This window comes from Fringilla coelebs (genome assembly GCF_963513975.1).
Source record: "Fringilla coelebs genome assembly, chromosome: 35".
NCBI classification, from domain to species: domain Eukaryota; kingdom Metazoa; phylum Chordata; class Aves; order Passeriformes; family Fringillidae; genus Fringilla; species Fringilla coelebs.
The window spans coordinates 581,571-608,726 of NC_140061.1; the positions used below are offsets into that span (position 1 = coordinate 581,571).

The 27,156-nt window shown below is 52.4% G+C and overlaps 2 protein-coding genes across 2 annotated transcripts in view; one reads left to right on the top strand and one right to left on the bottom strand.

The window, feature by feature from the left end:
* Nucleotides 1–12,272, top strand: part of CLN3 (CLN3 lysosomal/endosomal transmembrane protein, battenin) — a gene marked incomplete at its 5' end in the record, with an annotated part of 21,192 nt that extends 8,920 nt beyond the window's left edge. Inside the window, 5 exons of the mRNA XM_084224273.1 lie at nucleotides 1,460–1,528; nucleotides 2,530–2,585; nucleotides 4,960–5,053; nucleotides 8,992–9,135; nucleotides 9,855–12,272. Coding sequence (XP_084080399.1) covers nucleotides 1,460–1,528; nucleotides 2,530–2,585; nucleotides 4,960–5,053; nucleotides 8,992–9,135; nucleotides 9,855–9,974 — 483 coding nt within the window. The 3' untranslated portion in view covers nucleotides 9,975–12,272. The remainder of the gene's footprint in view (nucleotides 1–1,459; nucleotides 1,529–2,529; nucleotides 2,586–4,959; nucleotides 5,054–8,991; nucleotides 9,136–9,854) is intronic.
* A 1,462-nt stretch (nucleotides 12,273–13,734) lies between these two features.
* Nucleotides 13,735–21,161, bottom strand: ZNF668 (zinc finger protein 668; the record flags this gene model as incomplete). The annotated part of the gene is made up of 4 exons (XM_084224274.1): nucleotides 13,735–13,823; nucleotides 15,327–15,492; nucleotides 17,622–17,685; nucleotides 20,620–21,161. The coding sequence occupies 4 exons, from the start codon at nucleotides 21,159–21,161 to the stop codon at nucleotides 13,735–13,737; spliced, it is 861 nt and encodes a 286-aa protein (XP_084080400.1).
* Between the last annotated feature and the right edge of the window lie 5,995 nt (nucleotides 21,162–27,156).

Sequence of the window (27,156 nt, forward strand, 5' to 3'; positions counted from 1 at the left end):
AACTGGGCAGGGCTTTAATGGGCGGGGCTTAAAGGGGAGTTTAGGGTTTAAAAATTAGAATTTTGGGGTTAAAAATTGGGAATTTTGAGGTTAAAATTTGGGAATTTTGGGTAAAAAATTTGGGAATTTTGGGTAAAAAAATTTGGGAATCTTGGGTAAAAAAACTGGGAATTTTGGGGTTAAAAATTTGGGAATTTTGGGGTTAAAATTTTGGGAATTTTGGGGGTAAAAATTGGGATTTAAGGCTTCAAAATTGATAATTTTGGGTGAAAAATTTGGGAATTTTGGGGTTAAAATTTTGGAATTTTGGATTAAAATTTTAGGAATTTTGGGTAAAAAAATTTGGGAATTTTGGGGTAAAATTGGGGATTTTAGGGTTAAAATTTCGGAATTTTGGGTAAAAAAATTTGGGAATTTTGGGGGTAAAATTGGGGATTTTGGGTTAAAATTTGATAATTTGGGGGATAAAATTGGGGATTTTAGGGTTAAAATTTGGGAATTTTGGGGGTAAAATTCGGGAATTTGGGGGGTTAAATTTGGGATTTTGGGGTAAAAAATTGATAATTTTGTGTAAAAAAAATTGGGGAATTTTAGGGTTAAAATTTGGAATTTAAGGGTTAAAATTTGGGAATTTGGGGTCAAAAATTCAGAGTTTTGAGGGTAAAAAATTTGGGATTTGGGGTTTATAACTTGGGAATTTTGAGGTTAAAAATTTGGAATTTTTGGGGTTTAAAATTGGGAATTTTGGGGTTTAATTTTGGAATTTGGGGGTAAAAAATTGTGGAATTTTGGATAAAAATTGGGAAGTTTTGAGGTTAAAAATCGGAATTTTGGGGTTAAAAAATTGGGAATTTTAAGTGGAATTTTAGGAATCTTTGGGTGAAATTTTGGGAATTTTGGTGTTAAAAATTTGAGAAATTTGGAATTAAAAATCGGAATTTTGGGGTGAAAATTTTGGGAGGTTTTGGGTGAAATTTTAGAAATCTTTGGGTGAAAATTTTGGCAACTTTGGGGTTAAAAATTTTGAGTTTTGGGATTAAAAATCTGAATTTTGGGGTGAAAAATTTGGGAATTTTGGGGTTAAAAAATTTGGGAAATTTGGGATTAAAAATTGTAATTTTGGGGGTGAAAATTTTGGGGGTTTTGGGGTTAAAAATTGGGAATTTTGGGGATTAAAAAAGAGAAATTTGGGGTGAAAATTGGGGAATTTGGGGTTAAAAATTGGTAATTTCTGGGGGAATTTGAGATTTTAAAGGGGGCGGGGCTTAAAAGAGGGGGCGGGGCTTATGAATGTGGGAGGGGCTTGGTTGAAACCCCGCCCCCACCCGTGGGAACAAAAGGGGGAGGGGGAAATGAAAGGTGGGGGAGGGGATTTGGGGTGGGGGAGGGGCTTGGGGAATGGGAGGGGCTTAGGGAGGGGAAAGGGGGCGTGGTCTGATGTGGCTCCGCCCCTTTTTAGGCCGCTCTCCGCCAGGGGGCGCCGCTGGGCCTCGTTTACTTCGCCGAGTACTTCGTGAACCAGGGGCTGGTGGGTGGGGGCGGGGCTTAAGGGGTGGGGGAGGGGCTTGATAGTGTGGGGGAGGGGCTTAAGATGGTGGGGGAGGGGCTTAAGGGGGTGAGGGATGGGTTTAAGGGGGTGGGGTTGGGCTAAAATGGTGGATTCAGGGTGGGGGAGGGGTTCAAGATGGCGGGTATGGGGTGGGGGAGGGGCTTGAAAGGTGGGGGAGGGGCTTAAGTGGGTGGGGGAGGGGTTTAAGGTTATGGGGGAGGGGTTTAAGGGGGTGGGGTCAGGCTAAAATGGCGGATTCAGGGTGGGGGAGGGGCTCAAGATGGTGGGTTTGGGGTGGGGGAGGGGCTTAAAGGGTGGGGGAGGGGCTTGAGGGGGTGGGGAGGGGCTTAAGTGGGTGGGGGAGGGGCTTAAGGGGGTGGGGTTGGGGGGAAATGGTGGATTAAGGGTGGGGGAGGGGCTCAAGATGGCGGGATTGGGGTGGGGGAGGGGCTTGAGGGGTGGGGGAGGGGCTTGAAAGTGCGGGGAGGGGCTTAAGGGGTGGGGGAGGGGCTCAAGATGGCGGGTTTGGGTGGGGGAGGGGCTTAAGAGTGAGGGGGAGGGGCTTTAAAGGGTGGGGGAGGGGCTTAAGGGAGTGGGGAGGGCTAAAATGGCGGATTCAGGGTGGGGGAGGGGCTTAAAGGGGTGGGGGAGGGGCTTATAGGACTGGGGTAGGGGCTTATGGGGTGGGGGAGGGGCTAAAGTGGCAGGTTATGGGTGGGGGAGGGGTTTTAGATGTGTGGGAGGAGCTTCATGGGGTGTGGGAGGGGCCTGAATGGGTTGGGGAGTGGCTTTTAGAGTGGGGGAGGGGCTTGAATGGCAGGTTGGAGAGGGGGCGTGGCTTAAAAGAGGTGAAGGAGGAGCCTGAAGGGTGGGGGAGGGGTTCAAGATTCCATCTTTGGGGTGGGGGAGGGGCTTTACGGGTGTGGGAGGGGTCAGGGCTGTTTGGCCCCGCCCCCAGCTTTAGCCCCTCCCCCCCACAGATGGAGCTGCTCTACTTCCCCTCCTCGCCCCTCCCCCACAGCGCCCAGTACCGCACGTGAGTGGGGGAGGGGCAAAAAGGGGGGGAGGGGAAAGAGGCACCAAACCCCTCCCCCACTCCAAATCGAAACCCCAAAATTCCCAAATTTTAACCCAAAAAATTCCCAGGTTTTAATCCCAAAATCCCCAAATTTATCCCCCATAATTCCCAAATTTTAACCCAAAAAATTCCCAAGTTTTAATCCCAAAAATTCCCAATTTTCATCCCAAATTTCCCAATTTTTAAACCCAAACCCTCCAATTTTCAACCCTTAAAAATTCCCAATTTTACACCCAAAATTCCTAATTTTAACCCCCCAAAATTCGCAAATTTATCCCAAAAATTCCCAATTTTTAACCCCCAAAACCCCCAAATTTTAACCCAAAAATTCCCAATTTCACCTTTAAAATCCCAAATTTTATCCCAAAAATTCCCAGTTTTTCACCCCAAAATCCCCAAATTTATCCCAAAAATTCCCAATTTTCATCCCAAATTTCCCAATTTTAAAGCCTGAAATCTCCAATTTCAAACCCGAAAAATTCCCAGTTTTAACCCTAAAATTCCCAATTTTCAGCTTTAAAAATCCCAATTTTTAGTCCAAACAATCCCCAATCTTTAACCCCAAAATTCCCAATTTTCACCTTTAAAATCCCAAATTTTATCCCCAAAATTCCCAATTTTACTCCCAAAATCCCCAAACTTTATCCCCCAAAATCCCAAAATTTTATCCCCAAAAGTCCCCAGTTTTCATCCCAAATTTCCCAATTTTTAAACCCTGAAATCTCCAATTTCAAACCCGAAAAAATCCCAATTTTTAACCCCAAAATCCCCAAATTTAACCCCCAAAATCCCCAATTTTTAACCCCCAAAACCCCCAAATTTTACCCCTAAAATCACCAATTTTTATCCCTTAAATCCCCAATTTTAACCCCTAAAATCCCCAGTTTTTAAACCCTTAAATCCCCAATTTTTAACCCCAAAATCCTCCATTTCCAACCCCCAAAATCCCAATTCTTAACCCCAAAATCCCCAAATTTTAACCCTTAAATTCCCATTTCTTAATCCCCAAAATCCCTTAATTTCAAACCCAAACAATCCCCAATTTTTAACCCTAAAACCCCCAAATTTTAACCCCCAAATCCCCAATTTTTAACCCTTAAAGTCCCAATTTTTAACCCCAAAAATCCCAATTTTAACTCTAAAAATCTTAAATTTTAACCCTGAAATCCCCAAATATCAACCCCAAAATCCCCAAATTTTAACCCTTAAATTCCCAATTTTAATCCCCAAAACCCCAAAAATTTACCCAAAAAATCCCCAAATTTTAACCCCAAAATCCCCAAATTTTAACCCCAAAATCCCCAATTTCCAACCCCTAAAACCCCCAAGTTTTAACCCCTAAAATCCCCAATTTTTAACACTTAAATCCCCAATTTTTAACCAGAAAACCCCCAAATTTTAACCCCAAAATCCCCAATTTTTAACCCTTGAAGTCCCAATTTTTAACCCCTAAAATCCCAATTTTAACCCTAAAAATCTTAAATTTTAACCATGAAATCCCCAATTTCAAACCCAAAATCCCCAATTTCAAACCCAAAATCCCCAATTTTATCCCAAACAATCCCCAATTTTTAACCCCCAAATCCCAAATTTTTAAACGTTAGAGTTCCAATTTTTTACCCCAAAAATTTACCCCCAAAATCCCTAAATTTTAACCAGAAAGTCCCCAAATTTTCCTCTAAAAGTCCAGAATTTTTAATCCTAAACCCCCCCAAATTTTAACCCTAAAATCCCCAATTTTTAACCCCAAAATCCCCAATTTTCAACCCCAAAATCCCCAAACTTTCATCCCAAAATCCCCATAATTTACCCCCCAAAATCCTCATTTTCCAACCCCAAAATCCCCATTTCTAACCCCATACCCCCCATTTTTAACCCCAAAATCCCCAAATTTTAACCCCAAAATCCCCAATTTCTAACCCCAAAATCCCCAATTTCTAACCCCAAAATCCCCTTTTTTTAACCCCTAAAACCCCTAAATTTTAACCCTGAAATCCCCAAATTTTACCCCTTAAATCCCCAATTTTTAACCCTTGAAGTCCCAATTTTTAACCCTAAAAATCCCAATTTTAACCCTAAAAATCTTAAATTTTAACCCCAAAACCCCCAATTTTTAACCCTTAAATTCCCAATTTCAACCTCCAAAATCCCAAATTTTTAACCCTTAAATTCCCAAATTTTAACCCTTAAATCCCCAATTTCTAACCCCAAAATCCCCAATTTTTAACCCCAAAAATCCCCATTTTTTACCCCAAAATCCCCCATTTTTAACCCCCAAAATCCCCATTTTTAACCCCAAAACCCCCCATTTTTAACCCCTTCCTGCCCGCAGGCTGCAGCTGCTGTACCAGGCCGGCGTCTTCGTCTCGCGCTCGTCGCTGCGCTGCCTCCGCCTGCGGCGCCTCTGGGGGCTGGCCCTGGCACAGGTGGGACCTATGGATCCACCCTATAGATCCTGTGGGACCCATAGATCTGCCCTATAGATCCTGGCTGACCTATGGATCCACCCTATAGATCCTGTGGGACCCATGGATCCACCCTATAGATCCTGTGGGACCCATGGATCCACCCTATAGATCCCTCTGGGGGCTGGCCCTGGCACAGGTGGGACCTATAGATCCACCCTATGGATCCTGGCTGCCCTATAGATCCTGATCCTGCCCTATAGATCCTGTGTGACCCATATATCCATCCTATAGATCCCTCTGGGGGCTGGCCCTGGCCCAGGTGGGACCTATGGATCCACCCTATAGATCCTGTGGGACCCATAGATCTGCCCTATAGATCCTGGCTGACCCATAGATCCTGATCCTGCCCTATAGATCTTGTGTGACCCATAGATCCTGATCTTGCCCTATAGATCCTGATCCTGCCTTATAGATCCTGGCTGCCCTATAGATCCCAATCCTGCCCTATAGATCCCAATCCTGTTCTATAGATCCTGATCCTGCCCTATAGATCCTGGCTGACCTATAGGTTCTGATCCTGCCCTATAGATCCTGATCCTGCCCTATAGATCCTGATCCTGCCCTATAGATCCACCCTATAGATACTGTGGAACCCATAGATCCCGATCCTGCCCTATAGATCCCAATCCTGCCCCACAGATCCCCAAAGTTCCCAAAATTCCCCCAAATTTCCCAATTTCCTCCCAAATTTTCCCCATTTTTTCCCATTTCCCCCCAAACTTTCCCCAAATTCCCCCAAATTTCCCCCATTTTTCCCCAAATTTCCCCCATTTTTTCCCAATTTCCCCCCAATTTTTCCCATTTCCCCCAAATTTCCCCAAATTTCTCAAATTTTCCCCAAATTTCCCCCATTTTTCCCCATTTCCCCCAATTTTTCCCATTTCCCCCAAATTTCCCCCAAATTTCCATATTTTTCCCAAAATTTCCCCCATTTTTTCCCAATTTCCCCCCAATTTTTCTCATTTCCCCCCAAACTTTCCCCAAATTCCCCCAAATTTCGCAATTTTTCCTCAAATTTCCCCCAATTTTTCCCAATTTCCCCCCAATTTTTCCCATTTCCCCCCAAATTTCCCCAATTTCCCCCGAATTTCCCCCCAAATTTCCCCAAATTCCCCCAAATTCCCCCAAATTTCCCAATTTTTCCCAAATTTCCCACATTTATCCCCCAATTTTTGCCTAATTTTTCCCAATTTCCCCCCAAATTTCCCCAAATTTCCCAATTTTTCCCCAAATTTCCCCCATTTTTCCCAATTTCCCCCCAATTTTTGCCATTTCCCCCAAATTTCCCCCAAATTTCCCCAAATTCCCCAAAATTTCCCAATTTCCCCCCAAATTTCCCTCCAATTTTTCCCAATTTCCCCCCAAATTTCCCCAAATTCCCCAATTTTCCCATTTTTCCCCCAAATTTTCCCCAAATTTCCTCTAATTCCCCCAAATTTCCCAATTTTTCCCAAAATTTCCCCCCAAATTTCCGAATTTCTCCCCAATTTTCCCATTTCCCCCCAAATTCCCCCAAATTTCCCAATTTTCCCCATTTTTAATCCCCATTTTAACCAATTTCCCCCTTTTTTCCCCAAATTTCCCCCATTTTTTCCCATTTCCCCCCAAATTTCCCAAATTCCCCCAAATTTCCCAAATTTCCCCCAAATTTCCCCCAAATTTCCCCCATTTTTTCCCAATTTCCTCCCAAATTTCCCCAAATTCCCCCAAATTTCCCAATATTTCCCCCAAATTTCCCCCATTTTTCCCCAATTTTCGCCCAATTTTTCCCATTTCCCCCCAAACTTTCCCCAAATTTCCCCAAGTTTCCCCATTTCCCCCCAAATTTTTCCCCAAATTTTCCCCCATTTTTTCCCCATTTTCCTCCAAATTTTCCCAATTTCCCCAAAATTTTCCCCAAATTTCCCAATTTCCCCCCAATTTTTCCCATTTCCCCCCAAATTCCCCCAAATTTCCCAATTTTGCCCATTTTCAATTCCCATTTTTAACCAATTTTCCCCTTTTTCCCCAAATTTCCCCCATTTTTTTCCCGATTTTCCTCCAAATTTTTCCCATTTCCCCAAATTTTCCCAATTTTTTCCCAATTTTTCCCCAATTTTTCTCCAATTTCCCTCCAAATTCCCCCAAATTTCCCAATTTTCCCCCTTTTCAATCCCCATTTTTAACCAATTTCCCCCTTTTCCCCCAAATTTCCCCTGAATTTCCCCCATTTTCCCCTATTTTTGCCCAATTTTTCCCATTTCCCCCCAAACTTTCCCCAAATTTCCCCCATTTTTTCCCAATTTCCCCCAATTTTTCCTAATTTCCCCCAAATTTCCCCCAATTTCCCCCAAATTCCCCCAAATTTCCCCCATTTTCCCCCAATTTTTGCCTAATTTTTCCCAATTTCCCCCCAAATTTCCCCAAATTTCCCCAAATTCCCCCAATTTTTCCCATTTCCCCCCAAATTCCCCCAATTTTCCCAATTTTCCCCCCAAATTCCCCCAAATTTTCGCAAATTTCCCCAAATTCCAAATTTTCCCCAAATTTCCCCCATTTTCCCCCAACTTTCCTCCAAATTTTTCCCATTTTCCTCAAATTTTCCCCCAAATTTCCCAAATTCCCCAATTTTCCCAATTTTTCCCCAAATTTCCCCCATTTTTCCCCAATTTCCCCCCAAATTTCCCCAAATTCCCCCAAATTTCCCAAATTTTCCCCACATTTCCCCCATTTTTTCCCAATTTCCCCCCAATTTTTCCCATTTCCCCCAAATTTCCCCCCAATTTTCCCCAAATTCCCCCAAATTTTCCCTATTTTTTCCCATTTCCCCCCAATTTTCCCCAAATTCCCCCAAATTTCCCAATTTTTCCCCAAGTTTTCCCCAAATTTCCTCAAATTTCCCCAAATTTCCCAATTTTCCCCCAAATTTCCCCCATTTTTTCCCAATTTCCCCCCAAATTCCCCCAAATTTCCCAATTTTTCCCCAAATTTCTCCCATTTTTCCCCAATTTTCACCCAATTTTTCCCATTTCCCCCCAAATTTTTTCCCCAACTTTCCCCCAAGTTTCCTCCAAATTTTTCCCAATTTCCCCAAATTTTCCCCATTTTTTCCCAATTTCCCCCCAATTTTTCCCATTTCCCCCCAAATTCCCCCAAATTTCCCAATTTTCCCCCTTTTCAATCCCCATTTTTAACCAATTTTCCCCTTTTTCCCCCCAAATTTCCCCCGAATTTCCCCCATTTTTTCCCGATTTTCCTCCAAATTTTCCCAATTTCCCCAAAATTTTCCCCAAATTTCCCAATTTCCCCCCAATTTTTCCCATTTCCCCCCAAACTTTCCCCAAATTCCCCCAATTTTCCTCCATTTTTCCCAATTTTCCCCCCAAATTTCCCCAAATTCCCCAAAATTTCCCAATTTTCCCCAAATTTCCCCCATTTTTCCCCAACTTTCCTCCAAATTTTTCCCATTTTCCCCAAATTTTCCCCCAAATTTCCCAATTTCCCCCAATTTTTCCCATTTCCCCCCAAATCCCCCCAAATTTCCCTAAATTCCCCCAAATTTCCCAAATTTTCCCCAAATTTCCCCCATTTTTTCCTAATTTCCCATCAGTTTTTCCCATTTCCCCCCAAATTCCCCCAAATTTCCCAATTTTCCCCCAAATTTCCCCCATTTTTCTCCAATTTCCCCCCAATTTTTCCCATTTCCCCCAAATTTCCCCCGAATTTCCCCCATTTTTTCCCAATTTTCCTCCAAATTTTCCCATTTTCACCAAATTTTTTCCCAAATTTCCCAATTTCCCCTCAATTTTTCCCATTTCCCCCCAAATTCCCCCAAATTTCCCCAAATTTCCCGAATTTTCCCCATTTTTAACCAATTTTCCCCTTTTCCCCCCATTTTCCCCTGGCCCCGCCCCCAGGTGCTGCTGGCCGCGTTCCTATTGGCCGCCGTGGCTGTCAATCACCTGCTGCCCGGGCTGGGCGTGGCCGCGGCGCTGGCGGTGGGGGAGGGGCTGGTGGGGGGCGGAGCCTACGGGAACGCCTTCGCCAACCTGAGCGAGGAGGTGAGTGACCAATGAGTGACCACTGAGTGACCACTGACCAATGAGTGACCAATGAGTGACCAATGAGTGACCACTGACCAATGAGTGACCAATGAGTGACCAGTGAGTGACCAGTGAGTGACCAATGAGTGACCACTGAGTGACCACTGACCAGTGAGTGACCAATGAGTGACCACTGAGTGACCACTGAGTGACCACTGACCAGTGAGTGACCACTGAGTGACCAGTGAGTGACCACTGAGTGACCACTGACCAATGAGTGACCACTGAGTGACCACTGAGTGACCAATGAGTGACCAATGAGTGACCAGTGAGTGACCACTGAGTGACCACTGAGTGACCACTGAGTGACCACTGAGTGACCAATGAGTGACCACTGAGTGACCACTGAGTGACCAATGAGTGACCAATGAGTGACCAGTGAGTGACCAATGAGTGACCACTGAGTGACCACTGAGTGACCACTGAGTGACCAATGAGTGACCAATGAGTGACCCCTGACCCCTGAGTGACCACTGAGTGACCAGTGAGTGACCAATGAGTGACCAATGAGTGACCAGTGAGTGACCAATGAGTGACCAATGAGTGACCACTGAGTGACCACTGACCCTGAGTGACCAATGAGTGACCCCGAGTGACCCCTGACCCTTGAATGACCCCTGAGTGACCCCTGAGTGACCCCTGAGTGACCACTGACCCTGAGTGACCGCTGTCCGCAGGTGCCCCTCCCCCAGCAGCCGCTGGCCGTCGCTGTGGTCACTCTGGTGGCCGAAGTCGCCATCGCCGCGGCCGGAGGGGTCGCCCTGGGGGCTCACGCCGCCTTCTGCGGCCAGGAGTGACCAATGAGTGACCACTGAGTGACCACTGAGTGACCACTGAGTGACCACTGAGTGACCAGTGACCTCTGAGTGACCTCTGAGAGACAACTGACCACTGAGTGACCACTGGAAGCGATCCTGGAGTGACCACTGAGTGACCACTGGAAGTGATCCTGGAGTGACCACTGAGTGACCACTGGATTGGCCTTGGAGTGACCACTGAGTGACCTCTGAGTGGTCAATGAGAAACAACTGACCAGTGAGTGACCACTGAGTGACCACTGAATTGGCCATGGAGTGACCACAGAGCGACCGCTGGATTGGCCTTGGAGTGACCACTGAGTGACCCTGGAAGTGACCACTGAGTGACCACTGAGTGACCACTGACCGTTGGATTGGCCTTGGAGTGACCCTTGAGTGACCACTGGAAGTGAGCTTTGAGTGACCACTGAGTGGCCACTGGAAGTGACCCCTGAGTGACCACTGGCAGTGACCCTTGGACTGGTCTCTGAGTGACCACTGAGTGACCACTGGATTGGCCTTGGAGTGACCACTGAGTGACCACTAGATTGGCTTTGGAGTGACCACTGGCCCCTGAGTGACCACTGGGAGTGACCCTTGGCCTGCTCACTGAGTGACCACTGAGTGACCACTGAGTGACCCATGGAGTGGTCAAGGAGTGACCACTGGAAGTGACCACTGAGTGACCACTGAGTGACCACTGAGTGACCATTGAGTGACCATTGAGTGACCACTGAGTGACCACAGAGTGACCACTGGATTGGTCCTGGAAGTGACCACAGAGTGACCACAGAGTGACCATTGAGTGACCACTGAATGACCACTGAGTGACCACTGGATTGGTCCTGGAAGTGACCACTGGATTGGCCTTGGAGTGACCACTGAGTGACCACTGAGTGACCGCTGGATTGGCCTTGGAGTGACCACTGAGTGACCACTGAGTGACCGCTGGATTGGCCTTGGAGTGACCACAGAGTGACCCCTGGAAGTGACCACTGAGTGACCACTGGAATAGCCTTGGAGTGACCACAAAGTGACCACAGAGTGACCCTGGAAGTGACCATTGAGTGACCACTGAGTGACCACTGGATTGGCCTTGGATTGACCCTTGAGTGACCCCGGGAAGTGACAACTGAGTGACCACTGGGAGTGACCACTGAGTGACCACTGGAAGTGACCACTGAGTGACCATTGAGTGACCACTGAGTGACCCTGGAAGTGACCATTGAGTGACCAGTGAGTGACCCATGGAGTGGTCAGGGAGTGACCCCTGGAAGTGACCACTGAGTGACCACTGGGTTGGCCTTAGAGTGACCACTGAGTGACCATGAAATGACCACTGAGTGACCACTAGATTGGCTTCGGATTGACCCCTGAGTGACCATTGAGTGACCACTGGGAGTGACCACTGAGTGACCACAGAGTGACCACAGAGTGGCCACTGGGAGTGACCCTTGGACTGGTCACTGAGTGACCACTGAGTGACCACAGAGTGACCACTGGATTGGCTTTGGAGTGACCACAGAGTGACCCTGGAAGTGACCACTGAGTGACCACTGAGTGACCACTGGATTGGTCCTGGAAGTGACCACTGAGTGACCACTGGATTGGCCTTGGAGTGACCACAGAGTGACCATGAAATGACCACTGAGTGACCACTGAGTGACCACTAGATTGGCTTCGGATTGACCCCTGAGTGACCGCTGAGTGACCACTGGGAGTGACCACCGAGTGACCATTGAGTGACCGCTGGGAGTGACCACCGAGTGGCCACTGGATTGGTCCTGGAAGTGACCACTGGAAGTGACCATTGAGTGACCACTGAGTGACCACTGAGTGACCGCAGGATTGGCCTTGGAGTGACCACAGAGTGACCACTGGAAGTGACCATTGAGTGACCACTGAGTGACCAATGAGTGACCACTGGATTGGCCTTGGAGTGACCACAGAGTGACCACTGGAACTCACCCTGGAGTGACCACAGGCTGACCACTGAGTGACCACTGAGTGACCACCGGAGCGGTCACTGAATTTTTGGAAGGAACAAAGGGAATTTTGGGGTGAAAAAATCGAATTTTGGGGTTAAAACCCCCAAAAATTTCAAAAATTAAAAAATGAAACTTTTGGGTAAAAGCAGAAATTTTTGATTTTTGGAAAAAAATTGAATTTTCAAGAGGAAAAAAAAAAAGAAATTTTGGGGTTAAAAATGGAATTTTAGGAGGAGAAATGGGATTTTTTGGGAGAAATAAATGGAATTTTGGGGAAAAAAAAATCCAGAATTTGGGAGGGAGATTTGAAATTTAGGAGGAAAAAATTTGAATTTTTTAGAGGGGGTGGAAATGGAATTTTGGGGGGAAAAATGAATTTTTAGGGAAAAAAAATATAAATTTTTGGGGGGAAAAATTGAATTTTTGAGGAAAAAATGAATTTTTAGGGAAAAAATTTGAATTTTGGGGGGGAAAAAAGAATTTTTAGGGGGAAAAAAATTGAATTTTAGGGGGAAAAAAAAGAATTTTTAGGGGGAAAAAATATGAATTTTGGGGAAAAAAATTGAATTTTGGGGGAAAATGAATTTTTGGAAAAAAAATTGAATTTTGTGGGAAAAAAATTGAATTTTAGGGGAAAAAAAAGAATTTTTAGGGAAAATGAAAAGGAGTTTTGGGGAAAAAAATTGAAATTTTGGGGGAAAAAATGAATTTTTTGGGGAAAAAAAAGGAATTTTGGGGAAAAATTTTGAATTTTTGGGGAAAAAAAAGAATTTAAAGGGGGGAAAAAATTGAATTATGACAGGGAAAAATGGGATTTTTTTGGGGGAAAAAATTTAATTTTGGACAAAAAACTCTCCCAATATTTTGGGGGAAAAATTTAGGATTTTAGGGGAAAAAAAGTGGAATTTTAGGAAGGAAATAAAAAATTTTTTTAAGAATTTTGGGAGTTTTGTGAAAATGGGAAAAAAAAGGAAATTTTGGGGAAAAAATTGATTTTTGGGGGGGGAAAACGTTCTTGAATTTGAGGTGGAAAAATCGAAATTTGTGGCAAAAAATTTACAAAAAAAAAAAAATCTCAATTTTGGGGATGGAAAAATTGAATTTTGGGGTTTAAAAATTTGGAATTTTGGGGCAAAAAATTCTCGGATTCGGAGTGAAAAATTCTCAATTTTGGGTTAAAAAATTTGAAATTTTGCATTAAAAATTCCAGTTCTGGGTAAAAAAATAAATTCAGGTCCGAATTTTACAAATTTGGGGCGAAAATTCCCAATTTTGGGTCAAAATTTTTGGATTTGGGTGAGAAAAATTCTCAGGTTTGGGTCCGAATCATCGATTTTGGACCAAAAATCTCAAATTTGGGTCAAAAATTGGAATTTTGGGTCAAAAATTTGAAGTTTGTGCCACCAAAAAAATCCCAAATTTGGGTCAAAAATTGGAATTTTGGGTTCAAAGTTGGAATTTGGGGTCAAAATTTTGAATTTTGTGCCACCAAAAAATCCCAAATTTGGGTCAGAACCCCCCAAATCCCCACTTGGGTGTGGCCATGACGTCATCAACCCGCAGCCCCGCCCACTCCCTCCCCATCCAATCCCATCCCTCCCCCATACAAAGTGGGCGGAGCCTCTTTTCACACCAATTTTTTATTGGTTGGCCCTGCCCCTCCCCCTCCCCCCGTTTGGGGGCGGGGCTTGAAGGGGGAAAATGGGCGGAGCTTGAAGGGTGGGGGAGGGGGTTTAGGGGGTGGGGGAGGGGCGTGGTTGGCCCCTCCCCCCTCACCAGCCCTGGCTGCCCCCGGGGGTCCCGTCCAGGGGTGGGGGAGGGGCGGGGGCGGGGCTTGGGGAGGGGGCGGGGCAGCTGGAACCTGCATGGGGGGGAGGGGAGAGAAAAGAAAAAGAGGGAGGGGTCAAAGGGGGTGCCCCTCCCCCACCTCGGGGAGAGGTGAGGTGGGAAAGCCCCTCCCCCTCCCTTTTAGCCCCTCCCCAGACCCTCAGACCCCTCCCCCACTGACCACACCCTATTTAAGCCCCTCCCACACCCCCAAGCGCTTTAACACCCCCTGTTGGCCAAAATCCTTTTCTCCCACGCTGACCACACCCACTGACCCCTCTCTGAGTGACCACTGACCACGCCCACTGACCACGCCCACTGACCACACCCATTTAAGCCCCTCCCACACCCCCAAGCCCTTCAGCACCCCCTGCTGGCCACAAACCCTTTCCCCTTTTCCCCTCCCCCACTGACCACTGACCCCTCCCTGAGTGACCACTGACCACACCCACTGACCACACCCATTTAAGCCCCTCCCACACCCCCATGACCTTTAGCGCCCCCTGCTGGCCACAGAACCCTTTCCCCTCCCCCACTGACCACTGACCCCTCCCAGAGTGACCACTGACCACACCCCCTGACCACTGACCACACCCACTGACCACACCCATTTAAGCTCCTCCCACACCCCCATGCCCTTCAGCGCCCCCTGCTGGCCACAGAACCCTTTCCCCCTTTTCCCCTCCCCCACTGACCACTGACCCCTCCCCGAGTGACCACTGACCACACCCACTGACCACACCCACTGACCACACCCACTGACCACACCCACTGACCACACCCATTTAAGCCCCTCCCACAGCCCCATGACCTTCAGCGCCCCCTGCTGGCCACAGAACCCTTTCCCCTTTTCCCCTCCCCCAATGACCACACCCACTGACCCCTGACCCCTCCCCGAGTGACCACTGACCACACCCCTCCCCCACTGACCACACCCACTTAAGCCTCTCCCACACCCCCATGCACATTAGCGCCCCCTACTGGTCCCAAACCATTTCTCCCCCCACTGACCCCTCCCCGAGTGACCACTGACCACACCCACTGACCACACCCCTGACCACACCCACCGACCACACCCATTTAAGCCCCTCCCACACCCCCAAGCCCTTCAGCGCCCCCTGCTGGACAGAAACTATTTCTCCCTTTCCCCTCCTCCACTGACCACAACCAATGACTACTGACCCCTCCCCTACTGACCACACCCACTGACCACACCCATTTAAGCCCCTCCCACACCCCCAACCCCTTCAGCGCCCCCTGCTGGACCCAAACCCTTTCTCCCTTTCCCCTCCCCCACTGAACCACAACCAATGACCTCTGACCCCTCCCCCACTGACCCCTGACCCCTCCCTGAGTGACCACTGACCACACCCACTGACCACACCCACCGACCACACCCATTTAAGCCCCTCCCACACCCCCAAGCCCTTCAGCGCCCCCTACTGGACCCAAACCCTTTTTCCCCCCACTGACCCCTCCCCGAGTGCCCACTGCCCCTCCCCCCCGACCACGCCCCCTCCCCTCTGACCCCGCCCACCTCTGGGGGCGGGCTGTCCGCGGGGGGCGGGGCCGTGCACCCGCAGGTGGTCGCTGACGTAGGCGGCGCTCAGCAGCTTCCCGCAGACGTGGCACGGCACCTTGTCCTCGTGCCGCACGGCGTGCGCCCGCAGCCGGTCACGCGTGGCAAACGCCGCCTCGCACGTCTGGGGGGGCAGTCAGGGGTCAGGGGGTCAGTCAGGGGTCACTCAGGGGTCAGGGGGTCACTCAGGGGTCACTCGGGTGGTCAAGTGGTCAGTCGAGCGGTTAAAGGGTCATTTAAGGATATTTGGGGTCACTCAGGGGTCATTTGGAGAGTCAAGGGGTCAGTCAGGGGTCATTCAGGGGCTCAAGGGGTCACTCAGGGGTCACCCAGGTGGTCAAGGGGTCACTCAGGGGTCACTCAGGTGGTCAAGGGGTCACTCAGGGGTTGTTTGGGGTCACTCAGTGGGATCAGGTTGGGGTCACTCGTTTGAGGGATCAAGGGGTCACTCAGTGGCTCAAGGGGTCACTCAGGGGTCAGTCAGGGGCTCAAGGGGTCACTCGGGTGGTCAAGGGGTCACTCAGGGGTCAGGGGTCACTCAGGGGTCACTCAGGGGTCAGTCAGGGGTCAGGGGTCACTCAGGGGTCACTAAGGGTGGCGGATGGGGGAGGGGCAGGGCACCTTGTCCTCGTGCCGCACGGCGTGCGCCCGCAGCCGGTCACGCGTGGCAAACGCCGCCTCGCACGTCTGGGGGGTCGGCCCGAGGGTCAGGGGGTCACTCAGGGGTCACTCAGGGGTCAGGGGGTCACTCAAGGGTCAGGAGGTCACTCAAGGGGTCACTCAGGGGTCATTCGGGGGGTGCAAACGTCACTCAGGGTCATTCGGGTGGTCAAAGGGTCATTTAAGGATGTTTGGGGTCATTCAGGGGTCATTTGGAGGGTCAAGGGGTCAGTCAGGGGTCAGTCAGGTGGTCAAGGGGTCACTCAGGAGGTCAAGGGGTCACTCAGGGGTTGTTTGGGGTCACTCAGTGGGATCAGGTTGGGGTCACTCGTTTGAGGGATCAAGGGGTCACTCAGGGGTCAGTCAGGGGCTCAAGGGGTCACTGAGGGGTCAGGGGGTCACTCAGGGGTCAGTCAGGGGCTCAAGGGGTCACTCAGGTGATCAAGGGGTCACTCAGGGGTCACTCAGGGGTCAGGGGGTCACTCGGGGTCACTCAGGATGGTGGATGGGGGAGGGGCAGGGCACCTTGTCCTCGTGCCGCACGGCGTGCGCCCGCAGCCGGTCACGCGTGGCAAACGCCGCCTCGCACGTCTGGGGGGCGGCCAGGGGTCACCCAGGGGTCACTCAGGGGTCAGTCAGGGGTCAGGGGGTCAGTCGGGTGGTCAAGGGGTCATTCAGGGGGTGAAAATGTCACTTGGGGTCATTCGGGCGGTCAAAGGGTCATTTAAGGATGTTTGGGGTCAGTCAGGGGTCAGTCAGGGGCTCAAGGGGTCACTCAGGGGTCAGTCAGGGGCTCAAGGGGTCAGTCAGGTGGTCAAGGGGTCACTCAGGGGTCACTCAGGGGCTCAAGGGGTCATTCAGGTGGTCAAGGGGTCACTCAGGGGTCATTCGGGGGGTGCAAACATCACTCGGGGTTGTTTGGGCGGTCAAAGGGTCATTTAAGGATGTTTGGGGTCACTCAGGGGTCATTTGGAGAGTCAAGGGGTCAGGTGGTCAAGGGGTCACTCAGGGGTCACTCAGGTGGTCAAGGGGTCACTCAGGGGTCATTCAGGCGGTCAAGGGGTCAGTCAGGGGTCATTCAGGTGGTCAAGGGGTAACTAATGGTCATCCAGGAGGTCAAGGGGTCACTCGGGGGTTGTTTGGGGTCACTCAGTGGGATCAGGTTGGGGTCACTCGTTTGAGGGATCAAGGGGTCACTCAGTGGCTCAAGGGGTCACTCAGTGGTCAGTCAGGGGCTCAAGGGGTCACTCAGGTGGTCAAGGGGTCACTCAGTGGTCAGTCAGGGGCTCAAGGGGTCACTCGGGTGGTCAAGGGGTCACTCAGGGGTCAGGGGGTCACCCAGGGGTCACTCAGGGGCTCAAGGGGTCACTCAGGTGGTCAAGGGGTCACTCAGTGGTCAAGAAGTCATTCAGGGGTCAAGGGGTCATTCAGGGGTCATTCGGGTAGTCAAGAGGTCACTCAGAGGTGATGGGGTCATGGGAAGCCAAAGGGGGTTGGGGTGTGGTCAGTGGGCGTGGTCATCTGTTAGTGGGCGTGGTCAACTCTCGGTGGGTGGGGTCAGTCTGTGGGTGTGGTCAGTGGGCGTGGCCTCACCTGGCACTTGAAGGGCCGCTCGGTGGAGTGAACCTGCCGGACGTGGCTGTTCAGGTGGTCCGGCCTGCGGGAGTGGCCAGCAGTGACCAGTGGTGACCAATGGTGACCAGTGGTGACCAATGGTGACCACCAGTGACCAGTGGTGACCATCAGTGACCAGTGGTGACCAATGGTGACCAGTGGTGACCAACAGGGACCAGTGGTGACCAACGGGGACCAACGATGACCACCAGTGACCAGTGGTGACCATTGGTGCGGCCAGTGACTGACCAGTGTCACCAGTGACCAGCAGTGACCAATGGTGACCACCAGTGACCAATGGTGACCACCAGTGACCAGTGGTGACCACCAGTGACCAATGGTGACCATTGGTGCGGCCAGTGACTGACCAGTGTCACCAGTGACCATCAGTGACCACCAGTGACCAATGGTGACCATTGGGGACCAACAGTGACCACCAGTGGCCAATGGTGACCAACGGTGACCAATGGTGACCATCAGTGTGGCCAGTGACTGACCAGTGTCACCAGTGACCAGTGGTGACCACCAGTGACCAACGGTGACCACCAGTGACCAATGGTGACCACCAGTGACCAATGGTGACCAACGGTGACCAGTGGTGACCAGTGGTGACCAACAAGGACCAATGGTGACCAATGGTGACCACCAGTGACCAATGGTGACCAGCAGTGACCAATGGTGACCACCGGTGACCACCGGTGACCAGCAGTGACCAGTGGTGACCAGTGGTGACCACCAGTGACCAGTGGTGACCACCAGTGACCAGTGGTGACCACCAGTGACCAATGGTGACCATCGGTGTGGCCAGTGACTGACCAGTGCCGCCAGTGTCACCAGTGACCATGGCGATGTATCCAAGTCCCACCAGTGCCACCATCACCCCAATGGCCACCGTGACCCAACGATGACCATGACCTACCATGACCCCAACTCAACAATGGCCATGACCCACCATGACCCCAAACCCAGTGATGACCCAAAACCCCACCATGACCCCAACCCAACGATGACCATGATCCACCATGACCCCAACCCACCATGACCCCAAACCCCACCATGACCCACCATGACCCCAACCCAACGATGACCATGATCCACCATGACCCGAACCCAACGATGACCCCAAAACCTCCATGACCAAGACCCACCATGACCCCAACCCAACGATGGCCATGACCCACCATGACCCCAACCCACCATGACCCCAAACCCCACCATGACCCACCATGACCGCAACCCAACGATGACCAGGACCCACCATGACCCAACACTGACCCCAAACCCCACCGTGACCACGACCCACCATGACCCCAACCCAATGATGACCACGACCCCAACCCAACGACGACCATGACCCACCATGACCCCAACCCAACGACGACCATGACCCACCATGACCCCAACCCAACAAGGACCTCAAACCCTACCATGACCAAGACCCACCATGACCCCAACCCAACGATGGCCATGACCCACCATGACCAAGACCCACCATGACCCCAAACCCCACCATGACCCACCATGACCCACCATGACCCCAACCCAACGATGACCACGACCCCAACCCAACGACGACCATGACCCACCATGACCCCAACCCAACGATGACCATGACCCACCATGACCCCAAACTCCACTATGATGAAGACCCACCATGACCCCAACCCAACGACGACCATGACCCACCATGACCCCAACCCAACGACGACCATGACCCACCATGACCCCAACCCAACGATGACCATGACCCCAACCCAACGACGACCATGACCCACCATGACCCCAACCCAACGATGACCATGACCCACCATGACCCCAACCCAACGACGACCATGACCCACCATGACCCCAACCCAACGACGACCATGACCTACCATGACCCCAACCCAATGATGACCATGACCCACCATGACCCCAACCCAACGACGACCATGACCCACCATGACCCCAACCCAACGACGACCATGACCCACCATGACCCAATGACCACCATGACCCCAACCCAACGATGACCATGACCCACCATGACCCCAACCCAACGACGACCATGACCTACCATGACCCCAACCCAATGATGACCATGACCCACCATGACCCCAAACCCAACGACGACTATGACCCACCAACCCAACGATGACCATGACCCACCATGACCCAATGACCACCATGACCCCAACCCAACGACGACCACGACCCACCATGATCCCAACCCAATGACGACCATGACCCACCGTGACCCCAACCCAACGATGACCATCACCCCAACCCAACGATGACCATGACCCACCATGACCCGAACCCAACAATGACCATGACATCAACCCAATAAGGACCTCAAATCCCACCATGACCATGACCCACCATGACCCCAAACCCCACCATGACCCACCATGACCCCAAACCCAACGACGACTATGACCCACCAACCCAACGATGACCATGACCCACCATGATCCCAACCCAATGACGACCATGACCCCAACCCAACGATGACCATGACCCACCATGACCCAACGACGACCATGACCCCAACCCAATGATGACCTCAAATCCCACCATGACCCCAACCCCACCATGACCCACCATGACCCCAACCCCACCATGACCCACCATGACCCCAGCCCAACGACGACTATGACCCACCAACCCAACGATGACCAAGACCCACCAACCCAACGATGACCATGACCCACCATGACCCCAACCCAACAATGACCCAACGATGACCCCAACCCAACGATGACCATGACCCACCAACCCAACGATGACCGTGACCCACCAACCCAAGGATGACCATGACCCACCATGACCCCAACCCAACGATGACCACGACCCCAACCCAACGACGACCATGACCCACCATGACCCCAACCCAACGATGACCATGACCCACCAACCCAACGATGACCATGACCTACCAACCCAACGATGACCCCAACCCAACGCCGCCCACGCCCCGCCGCGCCCCGTGCCCCACCTGGAGAAGCTCTTCCCGCAGTGCCCGCAGGCGTAGGGCTTGTGCACGTGTCCCTGGTGCGAGCGGACGTGCGAGGCCATCCTGTCCTTGCGCTTGAAGCGCTGCTGGCACACGGGGCACTGGAAGGGCCTCTCGTCCGTGTGCGACAGCCGGTGCCGTTTCAGGTGGTAGACGTCCCGGAACGCCTTCCCGCACGTGTCGCACGCGTGGCTCTTCCGCGCCGCCGCCGACGCCGCCGACGCCGCCGCGCGCTTCGTCCCCGCCGCCGCCGCCCCGTCGCCGCCTCCCGTCCCCTCCTCTCCTCCCGCCTGAGGGGCGCCGGTGGCGTCCAGGAGGTCTTGGGGGAGGGGCAGCAGGGTGGGGGAGGGGCGCGGGGCGCGCTTGGCGGCGGCGTTGGGGACGTTGGCGCCGCCGTGGGTGGCCTGGTGGCGCCGCAGGTTGTAGCCGTTCTTGAACTCCTTGGCGCACAGGCCGCACACGTAGGGGGCGCCCTTGCCCTTCCGCGGGGGCGGGGTCAGCGGTGACGTCGCCGGTGACGTCATGGCCGGCGGAGGTGTTGTTTCCGGGGGTGACGTCGCGGCGGGTTTGAGGGGGGAGGGGTCGATGGTGGGGGGGGGAGGGGCGGCGGCGGGGGGAGGGGGGGGAGGGTCGGGGGTTGGGGGGGGTGGGGGGAGGGGCAGGAGGTCGACGGGGAGGGGGGAGGGGGGAGGGGGAGGGGCGGCGGCGGCCTGGGGAGGGGGGGGAGGGGAGAGAGAGGTGGAGCGGTGTGAAGCGGTTTGGACCAGTATAAACCAGTTTGGATTAGTATAAACTGGTTTGGACCAGTTTAAACCGGTTTGGACCGGAATAAACCCATTTGGACCAGTATAAACCGGTTTGGATCAGTATTAACCGGTTTGGACCAGAATAAACCAGTTTGGATCAGTATAAACCGGTTTGGATCAGTATAAACCGGTTTGGATCAGTATTAACCGGTTTGGACCAGAATAAACCAGTTTGGATCAGTATAAACCGGTTCGGACCAGTATAAACCGGTTCGGATCAGTATAAACTGGTTTGGATCGGTATTAACCAGTTTGGACCAGTATAAACCAGTTTGGATCAGTATAAACCAGTTTGGACTGGTATAAACCAGTTTGGATCGGTATAAACCAGTATGGACCAGTATAAACCGGTTTGGACCAGTATAAACCAGCTTGGATGAGTATAAACCAGTTTGGAGGAGTATAAACCAGTATGGACCAGTTTAAACCGGTTTGGATTGGAATGGACCAGTATAAACCAGTTTGGACTGGTACAAACCAGTATGGACCAGTTTGGACTGGTGTGGACCAGAATGGACCAGTATAAACCAGTTTGGAGCAGTTTGGATGAGTATGGGCCAGTATGGACCAGTATAAACCAGTTTGGACTTGTATGGACCAGTATAAACCATAATGGACCAGTATAAACCAGTTTGGACCAGTTTAGACCAGCATGGACCAGTTTGGACTGGTACGGACCAGTATAAACCAGTATGGACCAGTATGGGTCACTACAGACCAATATGGATGAGTAAAACCAGTATAGGTCAGTAAGAGAACCAGTATAAACCAGTACGGACCAGTATGGAGCACTAAGGACCAGTTTAGACTGGTATGGCTCGGTACGGACCAGTATAAACCAGTACGGACCAATTTAGACCCAGTATGGACCAGTTTAGACTGGTATGGCTCAGTACAGACCAGTATAAACCAGTATGGACCAGTTTAAACCAGTAAGGACCCGTATGGGTCGGTACAGACCAGTAAAACCAGTATGGACCAGTATGGGTCAGTATAGACCAGTACAAATCAGTATGGACCAGTAAAACCAGTAACAGCTCCCAGTGCTCCCAGTAACACCAGTATGAGGCTCCCCAGTGCTCCCAGTACCGGCTCCTTCAGCCCTCCCAGTGCTCCCAGTAACAGCTCCCAGTGCTCCCAGTACAAACCCACACAAGTGTCCCTGTCACCCCCAGTAACACCAGTAACACCAGTAACAGCTCCCAGTAACACCAGTGTCACACCAGTACTCCCAGTAACACCAGTAACAGCTCCCAGTGCTCCCAGTGCTCCCAGTACAAACCCACTCCGGTGTCCCTGTCCCCCCCAGTGCTCCCAGTGCCACCAGTAACAGCTCCCAGTGCTCCCAGTACCAACCCACTCCAGTGTCCCCATCACACCAGTGCTCCCAGTAACACCAGTAACAGCTCCCAGTGCTCCCAGTAACACCAGTAACAGCTCCCAGTGCTCCCAGTGCTCCCAGTACCGGCACCCTCAGCCCTCCCAGTGCTCCCAGTACCACCGGTGTCACACCAGTGCTCCCAGTACAGACCCACACCAGTGTCCCCATCACCACAGTGCCACCAGTAACAACTCCCAGTGCTCCCAGTAACAGCTCCCAGTGCTCCCAGTGCTCCCAGTACCGGCACCCTCAGCCCTCCCAGTCCTTCCAGTGCCACCAGTATAGACCGACGCCGCTGTCCCCACCCCCCCAGTGCTCCCAGTGCTCCCAGTGCCACCAGTAACAGCTCTCAGTGCTCCCAGTAACACCAGTAACAGCTCCCAGTGCTCCCAGTGCTCCCAGTACAGAACCACACTGCTGTCCCCATCACCCCACTACTCCCAGTAACACCAGTAACAGCTCCCAGTGCTCCCAGTACAAACCCACACCAGTGTCCCCATCACCCCAGTGCTCCCAGTAACACCAGTAACAGCTTCCAGTGCTCCCAGTACAAACCCACACTGGTGTCCCCCTCACCCCCAGCGTTCCCAGTGCCACCAGTAACACCAGTATGAAGCCCTCCAGTGCCACCATCACCCCAGTGCCACCAGTGCTCCCAGTAACAGCTCCCAGTGCTCCCAGTACAGAGCGTCACTGATGTCCCCATCACCCCAGTGCTCCCAGTGCTCCCAGTATAAACCCACACCAGTGTCCCTGTCCCCCCCAGTGCTCCCAGTGCCACCAGTAACAGCTTCCAGTGCTCCCAGTACAAACCCACACCAGTGTCCCTGTCACCCCCAGTGCTCCCAGTGCCACCAGTAACACCAGTAACAGCTCTCAGTGCTCCCAGTGCTCCCAGTACAGAGCGACACCGATGTCCCCATCACCCCAGTGCCACCAGTGCTCCCAGTATAAACCCCCACCAGTGTCCCCATCACCCCCAGTGCCACCAGTGCTCCCAGTATAAACCCCCACCAGTGTCCCCATCACCCTCAGCCCTCCCAGTGCTCCCAGTGCTCCCAGTGCTCCCAGTATAAACCCGCACCAGTGTCCCCATCACCCCCAGTGCTCCCAGTGCTCCCAGTATAAACCCACACCAGTGTCCCCATCACCCTCAGCCCTCCCAGTGCTCCCAGTGCTCCCAGTATAAACCCGCACCAGTGTCCCCATCACCCCCAGTGCTCCCAGTGCTCCCAGTGCCGGCACCCTCAGCCCTCCCAGTGCTCCCAGTATAAACCCACACCAGTGCGCCCATCACCCTCAGCCCTCCCAGTGCTCCCAGTGCTCCCAGTATAAACCCACACCAGTGTCCCCATCGCTCCCAGTGCTCCCAGTACCGGCACCCTCAGCCCTCCCAGTGCTCCCAGTGCTCCCAGTCCAGCCCCACCCCGCTGTCCCCACCCCCCCCAGTGCCACCCCCACCCCTCCCAGTCCCTCCCAGTCCCCCCAGTCCGAGCCTCCCTCCCCCCATCCCCCCCCCAAAACAGCCCCACCCCCCTCCCCCCCTCCCCCTCCAGCGCTCCCAGTCCGATCCCCCACCCCTCCCCCACCCCACCCCTCCCCCCCCCCCCCCAGCAGCGCCGCCCCTCCCCCCACCTGGAAGATGAAGCTGCTCCAGTTCGCGGGGTCCATCTCGCGACAGTCGCGACCGAATCGCGACCGAATCGCGGCCGGGGAGGAGGAGGAGGAGGAGGGGGAGGCAGAGGGGGAGGGGAGGGGGGAGGGGTGGGGGGATCGGGTGGGGGGAGGGGCGGGGGGCTCTGAGGGAGGGGGGGGAGGGAGAGCGGCGTGAGGGGAGAGGTGGGCGGGGCTTCGGGGAGGGGGGCGTGGTCGGCAGCGAGGCGATGATTGGGCGCGGCGCGCCCGCGGCAGACGATGATTGGGCGGGGCGATGTTAGCCACGCCCCTCTATCGCCCCTGAGGGGGAAGCCACGCCCACCGCGGGTTTCCCGCCCTGCCGCCGCTCCCGCGCGCCACAAAATGGAGGCGGCCGCGCGACCCCCGCCCCTCAGGAATGGAGGGCGCTGATTGGTCGGGACACGCCCACAAGGAGGGAGGGAACCAATCAGGAGGCAGCGCGGCGGAGGCGCCATGTTGGGAGAGCGTTGTCATGGCAACCGCGGGGCTGATTGGTGATTGGGTGAGACAGGAAGGGGTGGGAGTAGAAAACCACGCCCCTTCATCAATAAAGCCACGCCCTGCTGATTAATTGGTTATTAATTAATTATTAATGAACTCCCGCCGGCGTTGTGGCCACGCCCTGCCCGCGACCCCGCCCCGTCCCTCCAGGCCACGCCCACCGCCGCCGTTTTCCCGCCATTTTTCCTCCCCTCAGGAGCCGCCGCCATTTTGAGCCCCCCCGGCCCCTCCCGCAACGGCGCCAAAATCGCTCAAAATTCACCCAAAATTCACCCAAAATTCACCCAAATCCCCAAAATCCTCACCGGGATCCTTAAAAAAGCGTTTTAATCCCAAAAATTCCCCCTTTGTGAGCCAAAATTCGGATTTTTCCTGCCCAAACCCGCATGTTTTACTCGATAATTCCCCTTTTTTTTTTATTTTTGGTGTAGAAATTCCAAGATTTTGGGAAATTTTAGGGGGTTCACGCCCAGGGGCGGAGCCTATGCTGAAGCCACGCCCACAGCCCCTCCCACTCCAGTTTTTTAGGTCAATTTTGGGTATTTTTAATGAATTTTTTTTATTTCTGGTGTAGAAATTCCAGGATTTTTGGCGGGAAATTTTAAGGTTCACGCCCAGGGGCGGAGCCTGCGCTGAAGCCACGCCCACAGCCCCTCCCACTCCAGGTTTTTAGGTCAATTTTGGGTGTTTTTAATTTGAATTTTTTTATTTTTGGTGCAGAAATTCCAAGATTTTGGGAAATTTAGGGGGGTTCTCGCCCAGGGGCGGAGCCTGCATCGAAGCCACGCCCACAGCCCCTCCCACTCCAGGTTTTTCACTCAATTTTGGTTATTTTTAATGAGATTTTTTTTATTTCTGGTGTAGAAATTCCAGGATTTTTGGCGGGAAATTTTGGGTTTCACGCCCAGGGGCGGAGCCTGCGCCGAAGCTCCGCCCACATCAGCTGCCGCTCCCGCCTGGCCCCGCCCAGCGCCCCGCGGTTCTCGGCCGCTCGCCGCGCCAGGTACGGGATCGTCACCTCGGGGGGGACCCAGCGCCACCGACTTGTACACCGGGAACCCCCCGGAACCTGCCGGAAACACCGCGGCCACCCGGGGTCACTCGGGGTCAGGGGTCACTCAGGGGTCACTCAGGGGTCACTCAGGGGTCATTTGGGGTCACTCGGGGTCAGGGGTCACTCAGGGGTCACTCGGGGTCAGTTTGGGGTCACTCAGGGTCAGTTTGGGGTGGTTTGAGGTCATTTAAGGGGAATTTTGGGGGGATTTGGGGGGATTTTTTGGGATTTGGGGTCCCCTGTGGTCACTCAATGGTCATTTGTGGTCACTTGGGGTCACTCAGGGGTCATTTGGGGTCACTCAGTGGTCACTCATTGGTCACTCAGGGGTCATTTGGGGTCACTCAGTGGTCACTCATTGGTTACTCATTGGTCACTCAGGGGTCACTCATTGGTCACTGAGTGGTCACTCATTGGTCACTCAGGGTCACTCATTGGTCACTCAGTGGTCACTCAGTGGTCACTCAGTGGTCACTCATTGGTCACTCAGTGGTCACTCAGTGGTCACTCACTGGTCACTCATTGGTCACTCATTGGTCACTCATTGGTCACTCACTGGTCACTCATTGGTCACTCATTGGTCACTCATTTGTCACTCATTGGTCACTCATTGGTCACTCAGTGGTCACTCTGGTCACTCATTGGTCACTCAGAGGTCACTCAGTGGTCACTCAGAGGTCAGTGGTCACTCAGTGGTCACTCAGTGGTCACTCATTGGTCACTCATTGGTCACTCAGTGGTCACTCCCTGGTCACTCATTGGTCACTCAGTGGTCACTCTGTGGTCACTCTGTGGTCACTCACTGGTCACTCAGTGGTCACTCAGTGGTCACTTGTGGTCACTCAGGGGTCACTCAGGGTCACTCAGTGGTCACTCAGGGGTCAGTGGTCACTCATGGTCACTCACCCAGGGCCAGGCTCAGGTGCTCTCCCATCCCCTGCAGTTGCCCGAAGCAAACGGAGCCGGGAGGGACCTGGGACAGCCTGGGGGGGATTTGGGGTCAAACCCGGCGATTTTGGGGTTTGCAATAAAATCACCCCAAAATCAGCCCCAAATCAGCCCCAAATCAGCCCCAAATTCACACAAAAATCACCAAAAAA